This window comes from Talpa occidentalis, unplaced genomic scaffold (genome assembly GCF_014898055.3).
Source record: "Talpa occidentalis isolate TD23 unplaced genomic scaffold, MPIMG_talOcc4v2.1 talOcc4.9, whole genome shotgun sequence".
Lineage (NCBI taxonomy): Eukaryota > Metazoa > Chordata > Mammalia > Eulipotyphla > Talpidae > Talpa > Talpa occidentalis.
In genome coordinates, this window is record NW_023605305.1 from 113,953,232 (window position 1) to 113,972,888 (window position 19,657).

The window sequence follows — 19,657 nt, forward strand, 5'->3', positions numbered from 1 at the left end:
TCTCTGGGGAATCCTCTCACCGCCCCCCACACGCACACCTCTGGCCTGTACCCCAGCTCTTGTATAAATAAATAAATCTTTAAAAAAATTAGAAAACAAAGCTTATGAGGGAAGAGCAATGGAATTGGAATTTCTCATTTGGGGAAGAACAGAGTCAGAAGTGACCTGAGAGAAGTCTCAGTGAGCTGTGTCCACCGAGAATAAAAGGGCTTGGTCCTCAGCTGTAAGCATATATTTCCATGTCTAAGATGCTGCCAAACTTTTTGCCTTTTTTTTTCTGAAAGTTTTTCAAAGTGACTTTGCCATCGAAAATGATTTTTAAGCAATGACTTGAAGGAGATGAGGAAATCAGTCAAACAGAAGCTAGGTGGAAGAATATTCCACTCAGGGAAATGGCCGGGAAGCTGCAGAGGTCATCGGGCTGGTGAGATCAGACAGGCTCTGACAGATCATTTTAAAGTCTTGGGCTTTTGCTCTGAGGGAAGCCACTAGGAGTGGGGCAAACAGGTGCAGGGCAGGCACGGGGGCCAGGAGGCTTCTCTGCGGGCTCTCTGGCGCACTCTCGTGGTCTTGCCTCTCCTGTAGTCAGTCACTAGTCCTTCCGCAGCTATCTCCCATAGCCATCTTCCTCTGAGTGACCCTGCCCTCACAGCCCTGACCTCTAGGCTCAGGCGTGCACACTTATGCATGCACACTTACACATGCGTGCACACCCATGCTCCAAGAGTCCACAGTCAGGCTCACATGCCCCACACCCCCAAGTGCCTTCTGCATTAACATGATCAAGGCCGCAGGTGATAGCCACAGCGGCCAGTGGTGCACTGAAGCTGGCTTTGGTGCTCTGCGGTTGACCTCCAGGCCTGCCTGGAACTGGGCATCTCTCCCGGAGAGGGGCTGGAAAGTAGGAAGAAAACAGATTGAGAAAAGCAGAGTTTTAAGAGGGAAATCTTAACACTGAGAATTATTTGAGTGCTACATTTTTGTTTCGAACAACATGCATTCAGTTGATAAACATCTACTGTCTGTGTGAGGGCGCTGCGTTAGCAATGGAGATACAGTGGTGAGAACACTGAGGGGGCCCCGCCTCCCCCACACTTGCAGGGTAGTGTCTGGACATGGTCTGAGTAACTGTAATCTGGTTCCTGTTCAAGTCGTGCCTGTTATCACCCGGCCCCAGATGGTTTTGCTTCATGTATGGCTAGCTGGAATCACCTTTGGATTGTGCTGGCTGATGAGTACGATAACCCCACACAACTCTGAAAGGTGCTCTCATAACCCAGGATTAGCTGTGATGGGGTGTGTGTTCGTGGAATCTACCTAAAGCTTGCACATCCTTTTCCTGACATAAGGCAGCACCGTCCCTCAGAACTATATTGTGAACCACAGATGTAATGTGCAATATTCTGGTGGTCACATTAAAAGAAAAAGAAATGTGAAGTTAATGTTAAAATATACTTAAAATATTTCAACATGAAATCAACATGTTAAAATGATTGAGATTTCATAGACTTTGGTTGTCTTCAGCCTTTATCATCCTGCAGGCACTGTCTGAAACGCTGACAGCAGACCTCCCTCTCCACTCGTCACAGCTCCAGGGGGTACGAGTCACGTGTGGCTCATGGCTGCCATCCTGGATGGCACAGCTTAGAGTCTTCAGCCTAAGTGCTGGCTCTGGTCCCCCGGAGGTATAACTTCAGCAAAGTCGCCTGGTGGCAGGGCGACGCTTCGACACAGCAAGGCCCCCGAGGGAGGAGGTGATAGGATTTAGATTCCGGCTCATAGTGTAAGTTTCAATGTAAGAAAAATTGTCCTGGACTTTGCAAAACAGAAATGAAGGGCTGTATCTTTTTTGGAGACTAGATCAAAGCAAGTGTCAATCCAGAATTGAGTGCTGAATTGGGGAACAAAAGATGATATCAGATGCCACAGATAACTTAAAAATACTAGCATCCCGTGGGTTTCACGTGCACTAATCTGTCGACAGAAAGTGAGTATCAAGCTATACCCCTAAACCCCGAGGTTAAATTTGGTCGCTTATTCAAATTTTTGCTTGTTGGATTCTCTGCCTGCTGTCCGAAGAGAAGTCAAGGGAAGCACGGAGGTGACCCGAGTGCCAGTTTGAAGTCACCACATGTGCCCTTCAGCCTCTCCAGCTGGACTGGGCTCCTGTGTCCACACAAGGTGTTCTGGGGGCTTCAGGGGTCCCGCCCACCCCTGCTTATCACAGGAGGCCTGCACTGGGCTAAATTAAGCCTAGCCGGACCTATTTGTGAGCAGAGAAGCTCCTGCCAAGTCAGAGATTCGTCCCGCTGAGGAATGTGCTAGGGAGGGGAGACTGGCTGAGATCATGGGTATTTATGTTGTCTCCACTGGCCAGCTCACTGGGGCCGGGTCAACAGAGCCTCTGGGACTTAACCAAGAGTTTAGGGGTGACAGACAGGGTCTTAATCAGGAGATCAGTGCGAACACCAAGGCAGTGTGTGTACTGAGACCTCTAAAATCAAAGTCTAAAAACAACAACAAACCCTAGACACCTTATTTTTTTCTCATGTATTTTTTAATAGATTTTATTTTTCAGAGCAGTTTTAGGTTCACAGCAAAATTGAGTAAAAGGTACAGAGAGCTCCCATGTCTCCCCCAACCCTGCACAGCCTCCCCCACCATCAAAATCCAGAGATACCTCATGAACTAAACCTCATTTTCATGTATTTTTTTCCTTAGACCCCTACATTTAGTGTCGACCTGAATAGCTGTTCTCCTTCCTCTGACTCATGCATCTCGCTGCCTTTGGGGAAATTAACATTTATAGAAACATTACCCTTTCCACTTGTGTTCTTTTCACCTCGTTTTTACAGTATCTCTGAAAGGTAATGAGATTAGCACCGGAGGGAATGAACTCTTGGGTGATTTACCTCTAGAATACAGAGGAGCTGTGCAGAACTGTGAATGATGCGAAAAATGGTTGACTCTGCACTTTCCTATGATTTAATCTAACAGGATACGAGAAAGCTAGTGTGTGGGCCCAGGCCTGGTCACTTTTCGGCCCTACCCTGTCTGCATTGCGCATCCTGTTGCCCTAAGTACCAGGCTTTTCATTTTCCCTGTGTAGTGCTGTAGCTCAGTCTATATCCCTCTTGTCTAAAAGCTGAGAACTGGGAGCTGGGAAGAGGGGGCCTCTAAGGCCTGACAACTCATGGTGGGTCTCGGGGTAGACATCCTGGAGGCTGCAGTGGCAATCACAGGACAGCCCTGGGTTGGTTGCGTGTCTGCTGCTGTTGATGTCTCTCACTGGTTTGCATCCCCATGCGGCTCTGAGGCTGGGTCTCTTCTGTTCACTACACTCTACTGTGCTCTTAGGCCGTAGCTGAGGATGTGTCTTCTGCTCTGTCCAGTACCTGCTAGAGTGCCTTCCCCATCCAAGGTAGATGCTCAGTAAGTGTTCGATGAAAAAACAAGTGAATGAACAAATGCTACTGTTGCCCAGGTCTCAGCTACCCTGTCCTCTGCCTGCTGACTATGTTTTTTTTCCTTTAAGATTTATTTATTTATGCACACAAGTACTGGGGTACAGGCCAGAGGTACGGGTTGGGGGTGGGTGGGAGGATTCACCAGAGACAGTGGGAACAGAACAGGCAGACTGACCGAAACACACTGCTGAGGGGTGCAACAGGTGGGACAGGAGAGGCCTGCTGTGCCATGTGGGCAGCTCCCTGGCCGGCTGGGATTGAACTTGTGTTGCAGAGGCTTCAGAGAGCTCCATAGTACTGTGCTTAACCCCTTGAGCCACCAGGCAGGCCCCTGAGCATGTTTTTTATCTCTGCCCCTGTCCCTCTAGGTCTCTCTCCCTAGCACGCGCACACACACACACACACACACACACACACACACATATACACACACAAACACACACACGTGCGCGCAAGCTGGCTGATCCCTATAGACTCGGTGCTTATTCACATGTGATGTCTGTGCTAATCTACTCAAGGTCAAAGTCAAGGTCAACTGGGATGGGACGGGAAGGGTATTGTGTACAGCCCCCAACTAAGGACTGAAGTGGGTTGAGCTTGAAAGACTTACCTGGACCGGGGAGTTTTGCCAATTACCAGTGAATCGTTGTATTTGTATTGTATAAACTAAAACTTTTCCACTGTTCTTTATTCTCTCTCTGGGGGCAGAACACAAAAGCAGGCTCTGGCAGGAGAGTGCCTGTCTTTCTAGAGTCTTCTGGTTACTGAGGCCAAGGACGCTGCCCTGCTGTCCTTTCCTTGGCACTGAAGGCCACTTGTCACATGGTGGGATGATCTGTGTCCCTAATTTGGAGCTTAGCTGCACTAAAAGAAGACAGTGAACCTGGGTCTGTGGGACGGCAGAAGATGGCACCTCCACCCTAGAATCTAAGGGCTCCTCCATCATCAAAAAACCCATTTGAGCATCTGACATCAACATAGACTAGGAGCGATGCTGGTGGCTTGATCATCTTTCTGGGCAAGTGGGAGAGGTCCCCATGCAAGGTACTTGGCTGGATAAAAACATAAAGTTTGGGGGGGGGAGTGACTATTTGAAGGTAGTTCTGACAGTCAAATATTTAGACCTACTAGGCCCTATGTTTGCTCCAAAACTGAATGAGCAGAAAGAAACTTCATCCACCAAAGAACAGACTTGGACACCACTGAAATGTCTCCAAGGCCTGTGCAGGACCAGCTGTGTCTAGCACATTCAATTTGCCCAACTAAAATTGCCCATTTCTCTCTAGAAAAATCTGGTCTGCAATCTATTTCTGCCTCTCTTCTCTCCTCCCCATGTCCCAGACTCTGACTATTCTTAATCCCTTGAGTTTAAGAGGTGCTCAGAGGCAGGTATATTTCCTGTGTCCCTCAGCGCAGGGAAACACTCAGCACTGCTGTTAACATAGATAAGTCTGGTGACTGAAAGGAGCGGTAGTAGGGAGCCAAATTTTTGTTCTTTGTGACCTCAGTTTAGGGGATTACAGACACAGAGATGAAAAAATAAGAAAGGATTTGGACAGTTTCCTTTTTGTGATGAACATACCCATTTTAACTTTTCATCATGAAAATTTTCAAATGTTGACAAAAATAAAGAGGAAAACACCTCCCATGTTTCTGCCTCAAGGGCTGGGAACCATGACCCACCACCCAGCTGTGGCAATTGCCACCACGCTGCTCACACCCCTGCTCCAAATTCTCAGGCATCCTGAGCTGTGTTTGGAAGATAACCCTACCTACCTCTCGCAGGTAGGGCTCTGTTTTGAGATGTAACCACAATGCTATTGTTGTACCCCAAAACTTAAACATGATCCCTTACTGCCACCGAATCCTTGGTCTGTGCTCTCTTTCCCCTCTGTTCTAAGGTCTGGAGAGCTTAGTTGGCACCCCGAGTCTCAGCAGAGCACCCAGGGGGAATGTTGATCCTTTCAGGGGAGGGCGAGAGGAAGACAGTGAGGGGGGCCGGAGTCTTCCCTGCCTTTGGAACTCTGGGGTCCAGACTTGTCCCGGGGCCATGCTTTCTCCTTTTCTGTCTCAATTTTAGTAAACTTTTGTCTTCAATAGGCAAAAATATGCTGCTTAGAGAATAGTCAATTTAGAACAGAGAAAGTCTCTTGAAGGCTTCAGGTGAAAAGTTTTTTGCACAGTCACAGCATTGTCCTGAGTCCTTTTGCTCAGTCGACACTCTGTGGCCATTTCTGCCTTGTCCACTTGTCCTGTTTGGGGGCTCACTTCCTGGGTGTTTACTGTACATGCAGGGGTGAGGCCCGGTGAGGGCCTCAGCTCCGTCACAACTGTTAGGTCTTTGAATGGGCGACGTGCTCGGGACTTTTCATAGTCGGTCCTTTATCCTTCACTGCTACTCTTAGGGGGAATTTTAAACCCATTTTATAGATGAGGAAATTAGTTTTAAGAGGCTGTTAACTTACACATGTAAAAGGTCACCCAGATGCTAAGTGGTAGGAGGGCCTTTCTGCGTTTCTAGATTCATCTGTCCTGAAAACCACGTCCTAGCCTCACCTACCTGAATGACCAAGAAGCCAGCAACCAACACATCCAACATGCCACTGCCATGGTCTCTGCCCCACGAGTGTGTGATTGAAAAGGGTAGATGAGATGGAAATACAAAGCATGATGCTGTCAATTTGGAAGTATAAAAATAAAAGGATGAAAACGCAAAGACATGAGAAATGATGTTTAACAGGAGGAGATAAAGCTTCACAAGGGACGTGGCATTTAATGACACTATAAGGAGAATAGTGACATGGCGCTGAGACAGCACAGGCCATGTGTGCATGTGTGTGTGGGTGTGTGCACGTGTGTGTATGCACGAGCACATGGGGGAAATCCAGTTGGTGGGTGCAGTGTGATGAGAGGGAAAGCTGGATAAGGTAGGTTGAGGTCAAATTTCAAATAGACGCTGTAATCAGGCTCAGTTGGGTAAAATTTAATTACTGTGCAGTTAAAAACCATCAAGTTTTTTGAGTAAAGGGTGTGAGTCCATCAAAGCTGTGCTTCAGGGAAAGTTTAATCAGGCGGAGAGTCTCCAGGAGACCAGTTGTGAGACTGGTCTCATCTCTGTGAGGAGAAAGAAGCCCCTCAGAGAAGAGTGTCCAAGGCTGGAAAGGAGGGGCAGAATTGGAAAGAGATTTTGAAATCCCCATTGCTAATCTCCATTAGAGAAGTCTGAAGACAGTGTGCTGTGTTGCTCCAAAGCTCAGATATAATAATGATCTCCCTAAGTGTTGCACCCTGTTCTAGTTGCATTAGAGTACATGATATGTTATACTTTTATGATTTAGCTGAAACTATTATAACTTCCCAAGGCTCGTTGAAAATCTCCATAGCAATTTAATTGAGATATAATTCACGTGCTTAGCAACACATCCATTTAAAGTGTGCGATTCATGTCTACACCAGTGTTTCTAGCATAGTCATAGAGTTGTGCAGTCAAAAATTTCCAACTTTTCCTCTATCAAGTATCAGTTCCATTTTCTTATCTTAAAAATGAAGGCCCAGCAACAGATAGATGGTAAGATCTTTAAGCTGTGAATTCTTTGCCAAAGGAATTCAAGTATTTCCTTCATTTTCTTATCTTGGATTTGGTCCAATCAAGCCCACATAATTTACATCCTTCTTTTTTCCTCCCTTTAGATTTAAATATTTTTCCTGAAGGAACTGAGGTCTCTGGCTGACCCTAGTTAGCCTGGGGACAAAGAGGAAGTAAACAAGGATCTTGGGCAGCTGTGTGCCAGGCAGTGCTGCTGGGTGGTCCTTCTGTTGGGGGAAAAGGCTGTCCTAAAGCTGATTCCATTCAGGCTTTGTGGACTCCACCCCCACCCCAGGCCAAAGCCAAAGACACTGGGAACTCCAAATCCCATCCCCACCCAAGGGAAGGTGGCTGGGACCTGAGGGTGGGGTTAAGCAGCCAGGTTGGTATAAAGCCAGACACGTGGGCTTTGGAGGGGTCCCCCATTTTGGCTCTCCGCCAGCTCGCAGCGTCCGGCCAGCTCTGAGAGTGACTTTGGATTTCCAGGTCGGCGGATCGGGTAGGACACATTAAAGACTTTATTTCCCTATTTTCTCCCTGAGTTGTACATTTTCCTTATTTCCTTTTCCCTTGTAAATAAACCTTTTATGAACCTTTTGTGTGTGCCTGCAGTGGAGTATTCATAAGTCCCTTGTAAGCGCGCAGGTGAGGACCCACAGCCAGGCAACCCGTTCAATATCAGGGCTGCCCTATAACACTTACCTACTTGATCTCACTTAGTCCTCGCAGTGTCCCTGTGGCATAGGCATCCCCATCTTCATTAAAAAATAAAACAACTGAGACAGTGATTAAATGCCCCGCCCAGATCACTTCCTGGGTAGGTCACAGAGGAGGGTTTGCACCTACTTCTTTCCAGCCTGAGACCCATTCCCTTGTGGGTTTCACAGTGCCACCCACATGCCCTCTGTGTTTACTTGCTTTGATTAAACAGACAAGGTTTTCTTATGCAAAAATGGTATAAAGGGACTTTCAGGGGGGTCTTCTATTCATCCGTTTATGACTCATCCAGGCACCCTGTGTTACCGCCTGAGATAAGAACCAGCAGCGTGGTATGAGGCTTCAGGTGTTACAGCCTCGTGTGTTTTCAGACATGAGATTTTTTTCCTACCTGTCAGGACTTTTCTGACTTCAAGCCAAACCTCATGAACCTCATCAAGAGTAACCTTTTGTAGTTATATATCACATGGTCTTCCATAGGAGATGTTTAATTACTCTTTACTCATTCTTTATCACTCACTCCATTTTGCAAGTGGAAAAACTTTAGCAGAGTCTTCCCCAAAGTACGCAGTGAATTACTTGGTGACAGAAATAATAATAAACTTAGGAGTCTTTTTTCCTGTACCTGAGCACAGAATTCTCTGAATCCACTGGAAATATTATGAGCTCAGGAAAAACAAACTGCAGATAATAATGTGGTGGTGGTGATGACAATATTATAATTACTATATCAATCTCCCAATATTCCTATTACTGTTCAGAATCTTTCCCTTGTATTAATTTATTGTGCACTACAACCTTCTAAAGCAGGTTTATGAATGAGGAAGGTACAAAATTATATCCCTATAAGGAAACTGCTGTCTTTATTTCTCATCTAATAGAATGTTTATCACCTCGTCTCTCTGAAGGGTCTGTAGCTCAGGGACCATATTCCTAGTTGTGAGCACAAAGCTGGGAACATACTAACTTGTTAAATTCTCTAATTCACAGATAGATCAGTCGAAGTAAATAAATAGCTTTCACAATGTCAGGCCATAGAATTGATGTTGGGATCTTGGGTTTTTCCTCATACAGAATTAAAATATGTTTTGCTGCCAGTTGCTAATCTTTTGATGTTAGCATTGTCAGGTGAAATACAAGATGCTCACTACAACTTGAACCCCAGATGAGCAAGAGACAATTGTTTGGTGTACATATGTACCAAATACTATAAGGGATACACTATACTAAGAATTATCTGTCATTTATCTGAATTGGGTATTCCATGTCTTAACTGACTAAATCTGGTACCCCAGTTTACTGTTGTAAATGCTACGTCACAGACTTCATCAGGGAAAACACTGATTCATCTTTGTACACTGAGCCCTAAAACTGAAATGATGCCAATCCCTCAACAAATATTTTTGGACATCGATAGGCTTCATGGTTTCCTCCTCCAGAAATCTGCTCCTTTTTTTTTTTAAACCTTTTCCTATTTTAGTTAATTGTCTGATTACCACCTACTTGCTAGAAAGCTCAGCGTCTTCTTATTCCTCCATCTGGTTTAATCTCAGTCTCTCATAAACCAGTCGGCCCTGTCGAATCTACCTCTGAAATGTTTCTTGAGTCCTTCCACCCTTTGGCCTCAGACATCCTCCTCCCTAATCCCGACTCATCCACCTCCACATGTGCCAGAAACTCCTTCTTCAATGCAGACCTGGCTGTGATGGGGTCTCACCCTGCACACCTTGATGGTCCTGTGCTCTGCCAGTCATGGCCCAGTCTTCCCAGTGGGCCTTTCACAGGCCAGAGACAATCTGTCTTCTCTGCTGAGCCCCTGCACCTCCCCACCACCAGTTTTAGGGCTTAGTGTACACAGGTGAATTGGTGTCTTCCCTGATGCAGTCTGTGACAGAGTTACACAGAAAGACCTTTATTAACTACAGAAGTAAAACAGCCTCTAGATAGAGCCCTGCAAAGTGACTGAAGGGACAGTGACTGTAGTACAAGGGGCGTCTGTGGGTGTCAGCACACAGGAAGCATTTTGCTCTGTGTAACCACCAATGCCAGTCTCTGAGCCTGCACCAGGCAGTTCATGTGCCCCGTCTCACCAAGTCTTTATTCATTCTTTACTCCATTTAGGTTGTTTTCATTTCCTTTTTCTGTTTGTCTTATTTCTGCTTCATCTCAAAAAAAAGTTGTTCCCTTCTTAAAGTCATCATCAGAGTCCTTTTTCACCCTAAGCAAACCCAATATGTAAAAGTCTGATTTTATGATAAAAGCAATGTGTTGTTTAAAACAGTGTTCATTGTGTGATTTCTTCAAATAATTAAATCTCTGGGGATATTTAAAATAGAATTCTAGATACAGCAATTTGATTTTCAGGAACACTGCTATGGCAGGAAGAAAAAAAAAGAATTTAATACAGACTCTGTCCTCAGTTCTTTGAAGAATAAGCAGGCTTGGGCAGTGCCCACCTTCCCAGGGCAGTGAACAGGTTGGGAGGATGGGCAGTAGCTCAGGGAAGTTCTGAGGCCCTACAGTTCGTTCATCTCTAATTGGGTGATGGACCCATCTGTATCCTGACGTCAAGCCCAGGAAGAGGGTTGAGGTAAAACTGAGTCGTGAAGTTATAACCCAAGTAGGACTCAAGTTCGGAGCTGGCTCCAGGGTACAGAGCCTGTGGTAGTTAATGACTTTTAATGCCTGTGGTGGTTAATGACTTTTAATGCCCGTCTACTTTTCAGAACATTGAGCTGAAGGTTGAAGTAGAGAGCCTGAAACGAGAACTCCAGGTCAAAAAACAGCATTTGGATAAAACATGGTGAGTTGCAATTTGATCGAACTGAGCTCTGGCCCTTCCAGAGTTTGACTCAGTAACCTGAGAGCAATAGATTTGGGATTGGATCCCTGAACCTTCTCTCTGGCACATGAATGCTGAGTGAGCCCAGTTCTGGAACTGAAACAATGAGCTTTCTTTTCCTTGGGCTCTCTGTCTCTTGCTAAGCCCGACAGATCTTGCCATAGATTGGTACATGCAAAAGACCTAAGATTATGAATTTCCTCTACGAATATCAGCAATGGCTGTCACAGAGTTTGGGTGAAATGGGAATTTTCACATATTGCTGGTGAAAGTTTGAATTATCGCAGCATCTTTGTATGTGGCACTGCTTAGCAAAGTGAAAAATAAGCATTTCCTTTGAGCAAATAATTTTTAGGGGAATCAAGTCCTCATAAATAGAAGCGCTAATCTGAAAGGATGAATGTTAAAAGGATATTTACAGCAGCCATTATTTGCAGTGTCAAAAAGCTAGAAACAATTGTCCAGTAATAGTAGGTTGAAGAAATTTTTATATAACTATTCTGTGGAATATTATGCAGTTCGTTATAAAGAATGACTTGGTTCTGTGCACTGTCCTAGTAGGAAATCCCTGAAAAACTAAAGAAGGGGAAAAGTACTGAGTGATGCTTATAGTTGGGGTGAAGACAAACAGTCCTCTCTGAATATATATGTTTTGATTGATTTTGCATGGAAAAAACCGCAGGGTTACACACCAAACTATTTAGCATCATTTATTTCAAAGGCATGAGATTAGAGTTCATGACAGGGTGACTTTTTTTTCTTTATATATTTTCATATTGTTTAATGGTTACTCTTATATATATATATATTAGAAATTAAAAATCATAGTTTAAAATAAATGTTATTAAAATTGTTTTTACAAATAATTTTCAGATTGTGTCCTGGGATCAGTGTACATCACTCTGATCTGGCATTCCTCTAGAATCTACAGTATTTCTTGATATTTAGCATGGCAGCCCAACCAGATCAGAACATTCAAAACTAAACTGAAATATACACAGTAGTCTGGTACCATTAAACACTAAAGTATTAGTGACATAATATATTTTAAGAAAACTTAAAAGGACAATTGAGTAATAAATTTTGAGAGTGTATAATGCTTTAAAATTGTTTCAGTGTCATTCAACTTTTATTAGGTGGCATAATCCTATATTTCAAAATGGGAAAACCAAGATCCAGAGCATGAAGTTATTCTCGACTAGCAGATTTCACATCTTCTGGTTTCAAATTCAAGGCTCTTTTGACCTTACAACAGCTGTAGCTTGTTAAACTACAAGCTAACTGAGTTACTCAGAAAATACACAATTTCCATTTTCAGGATATTGTAGTTAACTGTTGTCTATTGCATTGATCAAGAGGAGCAGAGAGTCAAAAGTGGATGATTCCTAAGGTCCGCCAACTTAGAAGTCTCGGGTTATTCCCTTGAGTTTTGACCTTTATACAATCAAGACCCTTCTACCCTCAAAACCGTGTAATGATAGGGGATCTTAAGATAAATATAGGCTCTGGGATGGTGGTAAGTAGGTTCCGTTATCAACCAAGGACGTGTGACTTTCAGAGAAACCCCATTTGGTCTCCAGGGATTTAGCCTCCTGCACTGGCTTGGGTAGAGCAGCTCTGATTTAGCCTGAGTCTACAGAGGCTCAATATTGTTCTCTGCCCTGAGAACAAGAAGATGGTGTATGGTTCTCAACAAATGGCTTCAAACAGGAATAAAACCAAACCGGAATTAAGATCATTCAGCACCTGATACTACCCCAAAATTTCTAATCCTCAGACATCCAAGAGCAGCTGTCTTTAGCTATAAATAAACTGATGACACCTTACCCGCTTCATGTTAGTGCCTGGGCTTTCATTCCTGGGGACATCAGAGAAGCAAAGAGCCCTGGACTTCCACGGATTAAATGTCCGCTGCCTTTGCACGAAACCATGGAAACTAGATGGAACTCTAAGTAGGTAGCCCACGTTCAGGAGTCTCTAGGTTATTGCAGAGGAGAGCATTTCTGCGGCTGTCTGCCTGGGTATTCTGTTCTAGCCATCTAAATGGAGGGAACACTTTAAGTTCAAATAGCAAGAAAGGTGGGGAGTTAGCAGAGCCCTGTGGGAGCAGTCTGGATGGACCCACCAGGGGAGAGATGATAGTGAACGTGGGTGCTGAGTCCTGCCCCCCCAAATGAAAGATTCTCCTCTTGAAGCTACAGCAGTGTGGAAGCCTCTGGGAAGTCACAGTCAGTCTGAATGACAAATATTACAAAATTACAGCGTCCCTAAGAGATTGCCAGGTTGGAAAGAACAGTTGCAGAAATGATTACAGAGGAAAAAACATTTTTCTTGTCATCAGTGAGACTCTGACTGAACAAAACATTGGATTGATAAGCTGTGGGGCTGGCTCTGACTGGCGGTGCTCTGTGGTTTTAGGGCTGATGTGGAGAATCTCAACAGCCACAATGAAGCTGAACTCCGGCGCCAGTTTGAAGAGAGACAGCAGGAGACGGAGCACGTTCACCAGCTCCTGGAGAATAAGATCCAGCTTCTGCAGGAGGTGAGCCGGTCAAGAGCTGGGGTCTTCTTTCCCTCTCTCCCTGCTGCCCTGTCTCCTGGCATTCACCTTTCCCTTCCTCCTTTGCTCCCCAAACTCCCCAAGTGCTCCAGGCCTGCTGACCTGGGATTGGCAGCTTTTCACTTTTTATTCCTTTTGCAGGAATCCAGGCTAGCAAAGAATGAAGCTGCGCGGATGGCAGCACTGGTGGAAGCCGAGAAAGAGTGTAACCTGGAACTTTCAGAGAAACTGAAGGGTGTCACCAAGGACAGGGAAGGTGGACTCGGAGACCAGATCAAGGCCGACCAATACACTGAGGCCCTGACACAGAGGGACAAGTAGGTGTCTTTGTGTATTTGTCACTTGTCTTTTGCCTGTTCTTGTGGCTGCAAGACCAGATAGCTCTTTTAAGGACTTTAGGAGCCCTGCAAGCAAAGGATTTTCTTTCTCAGGTTGAGTCTTCCACGGTAACCATTAACAGAACTCACTGTGGGCAGTTAGAGGCCCACGTAGGGTTACGTGGGAAAATGGTCAAATGGCTGCAAGCAGATGTGGATTCACAGGGAGGGAGCCTGCTGTGTGCCAGCCACTGGGCTGAGCCCTAAGGTTATAGAGATGAAAGGCTCAGTTCCTGTCATCAAAAAGCATGTTACATGATTTTAATAAGTTCTCTGATAGAAGCAACATGAGCGACCCTGGGAGCATACACAGATATCATCTATTCCAGACTAAAAGGTGAGGTGCCATGGAACACGTGCTGAGAGAGGTGAAGTGGGAGTTGAATTGTGAAGGAGGAATAGGAGTTGGATGATATGGTGTAGGAAGTGGTTGGGGCAGGGGATATTGTGTGCAGGAGGAGAAACTGTGGACGGGCATATTTCCAGACTTGCCAATAGTTACCCAAAGTCTAGCAGAGGGTCTAAGGAAGACGAGTGAGAGGTGAGCTTTATTGGGAATGGGGTGCACTTGTTCAGCTTTGTATGTTGTAAGAAGGAACCCAGATTTTCTCCTGAAGATAACTGGCAGTGGTCGAGGCTGCCCTGTTCACTGTTTGGGTTATTGCCCTGACCTCCTCACTATTCCCTTCACCTCTGTCCTGCCCCTCTCCAGCCCAGCCCAGTCTAACCATTCAGAGCATTTTTGAAGCAGGGAATTTAACAATATTAAATTGCAGATAAAGGGAGAAGCCTGAAAGAGGGACTGAAGGCATCAAGCTATAAATACTAGTTTATAGAACTGTATCCTCCAGCTTCCAACCCTTGACACACCCACCAAAGGAATTTAAGTGCCTGTAGAGCAGAGACTGTGTCTTATCCAACTTCACAGTACCAGTACCTAGTAGAGTGCCTGGTGGACACGCAGTGGTTATCTAAGAATTGTTTCTTGATTAACCCCCACTACCATACCAACAACAAAAACACAACTTCTGGGTGCTTATTCCAAAAGTTGCATGCCTATGACCTGTAGATTCCTGGGCTGGCTTCAGGAGCTCCATGAACCCAGTGAAAATATAAGCAAAATGCCATTTGTATATATTTGGGGGTGAGGGCTGAGGAAACATGGCTTTATAAAGAAAAGTACCAAGAAATTCAATTTACAGTGGATAAAACCTACTGTGCTAGACAGGCTGTCTTTGGAGGGAGCTGAGAAATAAAGGTCATAATGGTCATAATAGTAGCGTGAAAATATTGTTGTTCTTACTTTTTCTTTACTCCAGAAGAATCGAAGAACTGAGTCAAAATCTGGCTACCCAGGAGAAGCTTGTGGAACAGTTATCGCAGGAGAAGCAGCAGTTGTTACATCTGTTGGAGGAGCCAAGTGGCATGGAAGTGCAGGTGAGGTCTGGGTGGAATGTTTGTCTCCTGCTTCCCAACCCTGCTATTTTGTTTTGTATATATAAGTGTATGAGTGATCTAGTGCTGTGTAGCAAATTACTACAAGCTTAGTGATTTAAACAACTGACACTTATTATTCCACAGTTTCTGTGTGTCTGGAGTCCAGGTGTCACCTAGCAGGGTCTCTGCACAGGATTTCACAGGTCTGAAATCAAGGTTTCAGATGGGCTGTTTTCTCATCTGGAGGCTCACTTGGGGAAGGATCTTCTTCTAAACTCCCTCGAGTTGTTGGAAGCATTTATTTCTCTATAGCTATAGAAGTGTGGCAGCCAGCAGTGGGATAAGAGTGAGAGAAAGCCTTGTTGCTTCTCTCACATCTAACTTATCTTTCAAGGGGCCTGCCCGGTTTGGTCAGGGCTATCAGTATACATCCCTTTTGGTCAGCTTGAAGTCAGCCAATCAGGTACCTTAATGACATCGGTAACATCATGTCACTTTGCCACATAACATGACTCTGTATCAATATTCCACCACCTTTGCCATATTCTATTGATAGGAGCCCATCAGTGGTCCTGCCCACATTCAAGCAGTGAAGCAACGCAAAGATCTGGATACCTGGGTCCATCCCTGGGTCTATCTTAGAATTTTGCATACCACACCAAGCGATTCATCACTACATAGAACATCTAGATGCATTTTTAATATTGAAGAAGGAACTGTTCTTTTACTGCAGTGAAAATAATTGCATTGATCACTATCATTGCTTTTAGAAGTTACCTTAGGAGAATTCTCCTCCTGCAGTCCACTTTTAATTTACTAGAAAGATATTTTCTAAAGGAGCCCTACAACATCTCCTTTTCTAAGAAACCAGGTATCCTCGAAGATCTTAAGCCAATGATAAAACAAAATGTGGGCAGCTTAAGTTACTGGCTCACAAATACACAAGTTGGAGTCAGGATGACAAGAACAGTGACATGAGCCATTTCTAGCAGTGCTTCCACTGCTTGGCGTGGCACAAATGGCAAATAAGAATATTGGGAAGGTGGAGCAGTAAACAAATGGATTTCTCACTTGGGGGTGAGCAGCCAGGGTGCTTAGCACAGTTGAGTACAAGAAATCACTGTCTTGGCCACACTTGTAAACCTTATACACTGCGTTTGGAAAGCTCTGATTGGAAAACTCTGGTTAACAAACTCAGGAATTGAGGTGTAGGCATGTAATTTGACAGGTAGGAGTCAAAATTAAAGTTCATGACTTTAAAATTAAGTCAAAATTGGGGTCTCCCTGGTGGCACAGGTGGTTGAGCGCCGCACTGTGAAGCTGTCCGCAGCCTCTGCAGCGCGGGTTCAATACTGGCCGGTTCGATACTGGCCGGCCGGCGAGGGTCCCACATGGCGAGGCAGACCTCTTCTGTCTGGCCCTCTGCTCCCCTCAGCAGTGTATTTTGTCAGTCTGCCTGTTCTGTTCCCCGCTCTGTCTCTGGTGGATCCTCTCACCCTCCGCATCTCTGGCCTGTACCCCGGTTCTGGTATAAAAATAAATAAATAAATCTTTTTAAAAAATTAAGTCAAATTTAAAGTTTAGTAAGATACATATTGAAATATAAGGAGCATTTTTAAAGGGACTTTTGAAAAGATTCCAAAACAGTTTTTAATTAGAAAGACCTCGGCTGCAAAGTAGGGGGATGGGAATTTTATCTTGATTCTTGTTAACCCATGACTATGGACATATCACTTCTCAGCTTCTGTCTGTGTAAAATGAAAAAATGAGTCCAAATAATATCCAAAGTCTCCTATAATTCTGACCTTCTGTATGAGCCCAGCATCTTTGGGAAAAATGTATAGTCACTCCAAGGTAGGGCACTCTGAAAGATGTAATATTCATGTAAAATCTGAAATAAAATCACTCTCTTTGCTCTATTTTTTATTTACAGGCTTGTAAGTATATAAGGTGTACATGTGCTTGGTTTCATCAGTATCTTTGGTCTACACTAACATAGGTATATGTTATTCAATATTTGCAATGCAAATAAGGAGAATTGGTTTGGTATCAGTTTCAGAACACACTTGAAGAGCAGAAAGATTATAACTTCAAAGAGTCATCATAGTTTATGTTCTATTCTAAAGGTACGCTTAGAACGAGATAAGTACAGCATCCAGAGGATAATAACACTGTGAGGGCTGAAAAAATGCAGGAAGTCACGCAGATTATACCAAATGGTTATGATTCAGTGTTGCCTGGTTCTTGGAATGTCTTAGTATTACTATTCTCCAACTCATTATACATTTACAAACCTGATCATATAGTGCTGAAGTTAGTTCCTGAAGGTGATCGTGGCTGGAGGTGGCTGTCCCCTCCAGACCCACCTCCGTCTGTGAGCTCTGGGGCTGGCCTCTTAGCACCAGGTGGGCCTGTGAGGCACACAGGCTAACATCCAAGTCACAAAGCTCTTTCATAGGGGCCGCTGGTCATAGGTTTTTCCAGATGTGAGGGACAGAACATCTCCCACAGGTCATTTCCCACCTCCCCACTTTGAATCTGTGTCTTAAGCGGGGAAAGATGGGCCCCAAGTACTGCTCAGTGCTTAGAATTATCCTCTGTTGTCATTTCTGCAACAGCCTGGCATGGCCTGAGAATGCAGCTTTCTCCTGAGTGGGCAATAACCCTCTGAAACAGCCTTTTTCTCCAAAAGGAAACTGGTTTGGGGAAAGGAAATGGCTTGGGTCTCTGTGCTTCTATCTTTTATTCTATGACCTAGACAGAAAGAAATATTGAAGTGATTTCTTTAATATCTTGGAGCCATCTAGCTATACTCAAGTGATTCAAACTGATGATGGAAGGATGCCATCAAGTCCAAATTTAGAGGAAGTTTCCTGATCCTTCAATAGCTGGTTCTAGTTTGAAGCCTCATAGATTTTAACTGGAGAAGCCGGGTGGTATGAAAAATTGAGCTCAGATTCTAGAATTTGAATCCCAGTGTCGACACTTTTTAGATGAATGGCCTTTGAACAATTTACATAACCCTCCAAGTACAGTTTCTGCCTCTGTAAAATAGGGGTCAGATACCCAAAGTTCAGCTATTTAGGAAGTGCCTAGCTAACTGCTGATATCATCATCTGTGTTAGCAGCCTGAAAGAGAGTGAGGTTATACCAAAAATGAGTAGCAGCTAAATTAATGAATTAATTAATAAGCAAATGCGTAACAGCTACTCTAAATACTTATATATTCAAATTAAACATCAAAACAGCCCTGCAAGGTATATGCTGACATATAAGACAGAAAAAGAAAATATTTTGTAATAAAATGTTTATTTGAATATGCAATTTATTGAGCACAACTACAGTAAAGGACAGTCAGGAGCTTATATCCACGTGAGAAATCATGTGAACATCACAGCTTCACATGCAGTTTGATGCAGGCGGGTTGGGTTGCATTGGTAATTCAAAGACAGCAAGTGGCAATGTCAAGGTGAAAAACTCTTGGCAAAGTTCCAAGCCAAACAAAAAGCAATCCCCTCAATTTACATAGCAGTTTAATTCATGGAAAAGTCAGTATAATAACATTGTGTTCATTTATGTCCAGAATGACTTCTGGGTTCAGATGATTATATAAACAATTTCACAATGTCCATCAGCACCCCACGGAATATTCAAAAGTCATTCAGCCTTTAGCACATGCTTTGTCCTACCCATTGCAAGTGATGGGGTATCCCTTGAACCTCTCATTGTTGTGATGACAACCAAAACAAGAAACACCCCCATGAATTTGCAAAATGCACTTTAGGAGATGGTACTTGTACAGTAAGGACCACTGGTCTAAGGAGTTTTACCTTTTAAAGGCTTTATAGTCCAGTAAGAGATTGGCATGTGAACTAAGAACCAAAATACAGGGTGATAATGGGAATCTCTTACCAAATGCAGTACCTAGTGCATTGTAAGTACTTAATAATGATATTTGGAGGTCACCTTTGGCCTGAGGCCTTTTAAGGCTGAGTACAACAGGCAGAAAATATAAATGCATTCTAGGCAGGAGAAACAATATAGACAGTGGTATAGAACACATATAAGGAATTAGGAGTAATTGGTATTACCAAATGTATGATAATGATTGAAAAATGCCATAAGTGTCAAACTAATGACTTCATGTTGTAGGCAACAGAGAATTAAGACAAAAAGTTGAGCAAGCGAAATAAAAGCATATTATTTGCATTTCAGTAAGGCTATCCTGTGGTGGTTTAGACGGAGGATTGACTGAGCAAATCATTGATGTCACCTCCTAAGATAGCAAATCATGGCTTGATACGAGATTTCACTAGTTCATGTAGTCCATTCTGTGAATTAGATTGGGATGAAAATATAGAACCAATTATAAAGCACTTTGTCTCCCCCCTCTGTATGCAGTCATGTGTGACAACTCTGGCTATTAATGGCAGCTGCAGCCTTTGCTGTGGGTGTCATCCTTGTCTTACTAAAACAGGAGCATCTGAGCTCCACTGTGTTACACTTCAGCCTTTGCCTGCCATTCACCTCTCACCGAAAGACCCTCACCCTGATAATGTCAAAGGCTCAAGTTCATTTCCTAAGTTCTGGAAATGCCCTACAGAGACTAACGAATCCCCTCATCTCCAGCAAAGTCACCCCTGGGACCCCTGACAGGTTTAGGGGGTGAGG

The 19,657-nt window shown here is 44.1% G+C and overlaps 1 protein-coding gene and 1 long non-coding RNA gene across 2 annotated transcripts in view; one reads left to right on the top strand and one right to left on the bottom strand.

Moving 5' to 3' along the window:
* The window catches only part of PDE4DIP (phosphodiesterase 4D interacting protein), a 155,343-nt gene that overhangs the window by 62,139 nt on the left and 73,547 nt on the right, over window positions 1-19,657 (top strand). The window contains exons 5-8 of the mRNA XM_054690876.1: window positions 10,497-10,573; window positions 13,031-13,154; window positions 13,314-13,489; window positions 14,869-14,986. Of these exons, the coding sequence (XP_054546851.1) occupies window positions 10,497-10,573; window positions 13,031-13,154; window positions 13,314-13,489; window positions 14,869-14,986 (495 nt within the window). The remainder of the gene's footprint in view (window positions 1-10,496; window positions 10,574-13,030; window positions 13,155-13,313; window positions 13,490-14,868; window positions 14,987-19,657) is intronic.
* Window positions 6,597-17,351, bottom strand: LOC129145091 (uncharacterized). Its single transcript, XR_008550145.1, has 4 exons — window positions 17,281-17,351; window positions 14,853-14,953; window positions 7,756-7,808; window positions 6,597-6,622 (listed from the first exon to the last, which is right to left on the bottom strand). It is a non-coding gene; the product is annotated as an uncharacterized LOC129145091 (long non-coding RNA).